The 7,500-nt window shown below is 20.8% G+C and overlaps 2 protein-coding genes across 2 annotated transcripts in view; one reads left to right on the top strand and one right to left on the bottom strand.

The window, feature by feature from the left end:
- Positions 1 to 3,988, top strand: part of PRSY57_1341900 (transcription factor with AP2 domain(s)) — a gene marked incomplete at both ends in the record, with an annotated part of 11,325 nt that extends 7,337 nt beyond the window's left edge. Inside the window, one exon of the mRNA XM_012909343.2 lies at positions 1 to 3,988. This exon is cut by the window's left edge and continues 7,337 nt beyond it. Coding sequence (XP_012764797.2) covers positions 1 to 3,988 — 3,988 coding nt within the window.
- A 998-nt stretch (positions 3,989 to 4,986) lies between these two features.
- Positions 4,987 to 6,738, bottom strand: PRSY57_1341800 (phosphoenolpyruvate carboxykinase; the record flags this gene model as incomplete). Its single annotated transcript, XM_012909342.2, has 1 exon — positions 4,987 to 6,738. One exon carries the CDS (start codon positions 6,736 to 6,738, stop codon positions 4,987 to 4,989), a length of 1,752 nt encoding a protein of 583 aa, XP_012764796.1.
- Positions 6,739 to 7,500: the final 762 nt, after the last annotated feature.

The raw sequence follows: 7,500 nt of genomic DNA, 5'->3' as shown, positions 1-7,500 counted from the left end.
TAAAATCCCTCCCCCCCAAAAAAAAACAGTACAAAATATAAGTACTAATGAGAAATGTAATGATGAGAAAGAAATATATTATGAGGATAATACAAATGTTAATGTAACAAATAATAATAATAATAATAATAGTAATAGTAATATGATGGATGAAAGGCAACATTCTTATAATAATGATACAATAAATGAAAAAAAAAATAATTCTCTAAATACAGGAAAAAGAAAAAATGACAGAGAGAATTATATGAACAACCATATGAATACTGATTCATTTTTACTTTATAATTCTGGTGATAACTTAATTGACAAAAATAAAAATTGTAAATTATTTAGTAATACATTAGAAAATGATGAAACGTATTCTTGTGATACCCAAAATGTACCAGATAATGTATTAAAAAATAATGAATATAAAAGAAAGAAAATGTGTACAGTACCAGAAGAAAAAATAATAAAAGATACTAACGATTTTGTTGATATGATGTATACCTTGGTGGAAAGAAATAATACATTTGATAAAAATTCTGATTTGAAAAAAGATCAAATGGATAATAAAAAGGAACAGGAAGATGTAGAAAAAGATGTAAAAGAAAATGAAAAGAAAGATGTAAAAGAATATGAACAGAAAGATGTATATGTAGATGTAGAGGAAGGATTAAAAAAAACAACAAGAAAGCATTTAATAAATATGAATAATTGTGATACATATAATCATGAGAATAATAATAATGAGAATTATCTAATTCATAATAGTACTAATAACACAAAAACAAAAAATAGATCATGTATTGATAATATTGACATCACGTTAAATAATATAAATTGCGGAATTCCTTTAATAGAGGATAATCATTTATATGATAAAGATAAAATTATGAATGATATAAATACATACAAAAATATGGAAGATATAAATTGTAAACACCATAATAGTTGTAATTTTATGAATGTGGATTACAAAAAAGACAAACATCTTACATCATATAATGATAATTTAAAAAATAATGAAGAAGATATATTTTTTAATAATACTAAAAATAACTTTGTTTTACATAATAATAGTAATAAAATAAAAAATGATGAAAATTATTTTGCTTACAAAGATAAATTATTAAAATATATGAATACATGTAAATATACTAATGATGAAGAAAAACATATATTTCTTCAGTTTTTAAAAATAAAAACAGAATGGGTATTAGTAGAATTAAATAACTTAGAAGAAAAATATCATCATTATTTTAGAAATAAAATTGAATCATTTTATAAAAACTATTTATTAAAAGTAAAAAATAATAAAAAGCAAAATGAAAACATAAAAGAATTAGAAATAATATTTGAAAATAAATTAAATACTCCATGGGTGTGTATGATATTTCCTTATTATTTTATATCCTATTTTAATTATAAAATTTTTTGTATTTTAAAATGTACAAAAAAAAAAAGAGTAAGAAAAAATACAAATTTAATAAAAGATAAAATACTTACTTCAAAACTTAAAGGAGTAAATTTTATAAAATATAAAAAAGCATGGTGTTTTACATATGTTGATGTTGATGATAAAAAAAAAAAAAAAATTTTCCCTGTAAATGATTATGGTTTTGTTGAATCCAAAGCTTTATCTATATTATTCAGAAAGAGTTTCTTTTTTCATTTAAATAAAATACATATCTTTTTAAAAAATATTCTTTATAATAAAAATAATATATCAAATACTATGATAAATCAAGGAAATACTTATAATAATATAAATGAATATATTGATCATTATAAAAAATATGAAGAATTTCTAGTATGCTATGGCAAAATTATTTATTTTAATGAGATGAAAAATATATATATATGTAGCGAAAATAAACAGAACGCTTTAAATTATATGCCAAAGGAAATAAAACGTCAAATATGTAACAAAATGTGTTCTCATAAGGAATATAATATGGATAATAATATGGATAATAATATGGATAACAATATAGATAACAATATAGATAACAATATAGATAACAATATGGATAACAATATAGATAACAATATGGATAACAATATAGATAACAATATAGATAACAATATAGATAACAATATAGATAACAATATAGATAACAATATAGATAAAAATTTATGTAAAAATTTATGTAACAAAATTGATCCAATAAACCTATTAATTACTACTAGATATTATTTTTTGAAAAAATCCAAAATAATGAATTTTCCAAAAGGATTGGTTTATTTATCTGGATATTTTTTATGGCTAGTTGCATTTTTAAATAATAAGAAGGAAGAAATAATTATATCCTTTTCTGTACGTAAATATTCATATGATATAGCTAAAGCGAAATGTTTAGAATGTTATTATTGTTTATTACATAAATATAAATTCAAACCGCTTAATATATCAGGTGTTATAGATATTGTATTAGAGAGTGATATTGAATGTAAAAATTATAATTTATTAGATTATTCATCTGAAGATATTATGTCACTAGAATATCTGTTTCTATATTTTTCTCCTTCTTCATATGTTTTACAAAATAATACATTATATAAAAAAATTGCACGTAAGAATCAAGAATTACATAAGCAATATGATAAATTATTTCCAGGACAGTATGTACATTTGAATACTTATCAAACCTATGAAATAACAAATAATGATTTAATAGATAATAATATAAAATGTGCAAACGGTGAAATGGTGTCTAATATATATAATGATAAATTATCTCAAGATGATAAGAATAAGTTTATATCGTCTAGAAATGAACAAAACATATTGGATACTATGATATATAATAAACAACATGAGTACCATGATGTAAATATGGACCAAATCAATAAAAATAAGGAGGAACCTATAACAAATATAACAAAAAATATATCAAATGATTTATCTCCTTTAATATATGACCATCAAAATATTACATATAAGAAAAATGACAAGAAAAGTATCCCCTTATGTTTTTCAGATGATGAAGAAGCCAAAGAAATTAATGATAAGATAAAAAAGAAAAAAGATATCAATTTAAATTGTATGAGTAATTTACACAATGAAATTAGTAAAAAAAGTACCAACATAAATATTACAAATCATAATATAAATGTGCAAATGAATGATTCGATGAATGGACACTTGATGGACGAAAAAATACATATGCATAATAAAAATAATACTAACAAAATTGATAATAATATAAACAATATACATAATATAAGCAATATACATAATATAAGCAATATACATAATATAAACAATATACATAATATAAACAATATACATAATAATAATAATAGTAGTTGTAGTTCTTGTTGTTTTTATGTTAAACATGTGAACAGAGAAAGTGATAATGGTAATTCAGAGAATTTGTTTACCTCCAAAACGTTTCAAGACACTTATAAGCAAACATACATAAATAATGATTATTACAAAAATATATTAAATAAAAATATATGCTTCTTTTTCGATAATAATATACAAGATATTTATTTAAAAAAATATTATGATGAATTGTTTAATGAAAAATCAAATGAAGATGAAAATATAAAAAATGAACATATTTTATTCAAAAGAATTGACAAAAAAGAAGAAAATATTGGAATTTTTATTTTATTAAACTGTCAATGGTTATCTGATTCTTTTGTTAATAACGTTAATCAAATAGAAACAAAATATGCCGATATTTATTCTTTTAAAAATTATCTCAATACATGTGAAGAAGTTTATAATTGGAAATATAAAAAGAATTTTATTAAAGATTGTGCTGAAATTTCCAAAAAATTTCCAAGAATTGTTGGTGTTCATTATGATTCTTATGCAACTGCATGGGTTGTTAATTGCTCATTTAATAAAAAAAGACATGATAAAAAGTTTTCTGTAAAAACATTTGGATTTTTACAAGCAAGGAAGCTAGCTATTGAATACAGGGAAAGGTGGATACAATTAAAGGCTTTCCATCGTCTAAATAATTTAAAAAAAAAAACAGAAAAATTATAAAAAAAAATATTATATCTATATATAATATTTATTGTTTTTGTTTATATATATATATATATATACATATTTTTTGTATACTAATTAATTTTTCTCTTTTCTTTTTTTCTTTTTTTTTTGTACTTACTAAAAATTGAACTTTACACAAAAATTATAGAATTAAATAAAATCATATATGATATAATATATACCCACAGACATATAGACATATAGACATATACACATATACATATATACCCATATACACATATACATATATACCCATATACACATATACCCATATACACATATACATATATACACATATACCCATATACACATATACACATTTTATTTCTCTTTTTTTAAAAAATGTAATACCATATGTAGTATTAAATACAATTGTCAGTTAGATATTTTTTAATTTTTTTTCTCTTTCTTTTTAGTATAAGAAAAAAAAAAAATTATAATAATAAAATGGTACATTTTTTAAATGTAAAAGTTAACATCATAATAATAAAATAGTACCATTATTTTTTTTTTTTTTTTTTTTTGTTGTTATAATATCTTAAATGTACAAATATGTACTTATTTTCATTTAGTCAATATATAAATTCTTTAATTTGTTATTTGTTTAATTAATTATTTTGTTAATAAACATTATTATTAAATATAACTAAAATGGATGATAATAATACTAATAAGAATAATGAATTGATAAAAAAAAAAAATTTTTAATTAAAAATAAAATACTATTTTTAAAAAAGAAAAAAAAAAAAAAAGAAAGAAAGAATGAGAGAATGGATGCTTAACAAGTGATGAATAAAATGATTTTAATTATTGAACATTAGTACAATTTATAAATATTATATATTATATATATATATATATATATAATATATATTTGATACGTTTCGATAGGAAACGCCGAAAATTATATTTTTAATTACAAAAGGTATTTTTTTAATAAAGATACTTAAGAAAAATATAAATGTTGAAAAGAAATGATATATATACATATTTTATAAGTTGGGTCCTCCAGACAAAATTTCAGGACCTGCCTTATCTAAGTACAACGAAAAATTATTAATAAATTCCTTCGCCAAGATTTGAAGATTTGTTAGATAATCTTCTTTGTTTTTCCATCCAATTAATGGATCTATTACCTCATCTGGTATACCTTCTAAATGTTCTGGTATATTAAAATTAAAGATAGGTGTTTTTTTATATTGAATATTGTTTAATTTATTTTCATGTATATAGTCTACTAGAAGACGCGTATATTTGAGTGGTATTCTAATTCCATTATCTGAACCATAGGAACCATAAATCCATCCAGTATTTAGAAGCCATACATTTGGTTTATGTTTTTGATATTTGTCTGCAAGCATTTGTGCATATATCATTGGATGTAAAGCTAAGAATGGTGCTGCATAACATGAAGAAAAAGTAGCTGTAGGTTTCAGAATATTATCTTCAGTTCCTGCCATTTTACTTGTATATCCACTAACAAAATGATACATCATTTGATATACATCTAATTTACATAATGGTGGTATAACACCAAAAGCATCACATGTTAATAATATGATATTTTTTGGGTGTGTATGTATATATGCTGGAATTTTAGCATTTTCTATATATGAAAGTGGATATGCACATCTTGTATTTTCTGTAATAGTACAATTATTATAATCTACTTCTCTTGTAACTGGATCCATAATTACATTTTCTAATATAGCTCCAAATTTAATAGCTTTATAAATTTCAGGTTCTTGTATTTTAGATAATCCTTTACATTTAGCATAGCAGCCTCCTTCTATATTAAATATTCCATCATCTGTCCATACATGTTCGTCATCCCCAATAAGATATCTGTTAGCATCAGCTGACAAGGTTGTTTTTCCTGTACCAGATAAACCAAAAAATAAGGTCACATCATTTTTTTTTCCTATATTACATGAAGAATGTAATGGTAATTTTCCTTCCTTTGGCATTTTGTACATAAATAATGTTAGTATACCCTTTTTCATTTCTCCAGCATATTGTGTTCCTAGAATAACCATATTCATAGATCCAAAATTTAATATAACGGATGTTTTACTTGACATACCATCTGTTAACCTATTGGATGGAAATTCTCCTGCATTGTATATAATAAAATCAGGTACAAAATTTTGTATTTCTTCAGCATTTTTTGGAGGAATAAGCATGTTTAACATATATAAAGCATGATAAGCTCGAGATGTAATAACTCGAATTTTAATTCGACAGCGTTCATCCCAACCTGCATATGCATCAATTACATATAAATTGGGTTGTAAATTTAAATAATCTATAGCTCTACTTTTATTAATTTCATATGATTTTTCTTTAATAGGTATATTTACATTACCCCACCATATATCATCTTCTGAACTTTTTTCTTGTACAATTCTTTTATCAGATGGAGATCTACCAGTTTTCTCTCCAGATACACAACACAAAGCACCAGTACTAGTAATAAAAGAATTACCTTCATATTTTAATGCCATTTCATATAAAAACGCTGGAGTTGAATTGTGATGTATACTATTTACATGTAACCCTAATTCAAATACTTCTTCATTAAATTTGGATTCTTGTTCTTGGCTTAATGTTAAAATGTCTTTTGAGCTCATAATAGGTCCTATAGGTTTCTTATATATCAAATTTCTTCGAACTTCTTCTATAACAATCTTTTTCATATCTTCCATCTTTTCTGCTAGATCATAGTCTGAGGACTTTTCAACCATTTTTGATAATTTACTATTTATTAATAAAAAATAAATTATGTGCTCAAATGGTTTATGTACAAAATAAAAGTGTATAACTATCTTTATATTTTATTCAAAATATATAAATATATATATATATATATATATATATATATATACATATGTATTACAAAGAAATAATACACTCTACATATTATAATTTGTAAAGCCACATTTTACAACATATAACTAATTAATAACAAATTATTATAAATAAATATATACATATATATATATATTAATTACTAAATGGAATATACATATAAATTAAAAAATATAAAAGGAAAATATTTAATTAAACATACATATAAATTTTAATTTTAAATAATAACAATAAACATTTATAATTTCAAATTATAAAATAACTAATTTTGCTACATATATATTTATTATATCATAAACAATTGGCGACAAATAACTACACATAATATTATATATAAATATATATATATATATATATATATATTATTACTTATTGTCATATATTTTAATAATTTTTAATTTTTATTATATACAGGTTATAAATATGAAGAAATATACCAATATATATATATATATATATATATATGATATATGCTTCTTTTTTTTTTTTTTTTTTTTTTTTTTTTTTTTTTTTATTTTTAATTTTTTTTTTTTTTTTTTTTTTTTTTTTTTTTTTTTTTTTTTTTTTTTTTTTTTTTTTTTTTTCCAATTTTTTTTTTTTATTTTTTATTTATTTATAAAATTTTAAAAAAATTTTTT

Source organism: Plasmodium reichenowi, chromosome 13, assembly GCF_001601855.1.
Source record: "Plasmodium reichenowi strain SY57 chromosome 13, whole genome shotgun sequence".
NCBI lineage: Eukaryota > Apicomplexa > Aconoidasida > Haemosporida > Plasmodiidae > Plasmodium > Plasmodium reichenowi.
The sequence above is the reverse complement of the archived record's forward strand: the minus strand, read 5'-3'. Positions and strand labels throughout refer to the sequence as shown.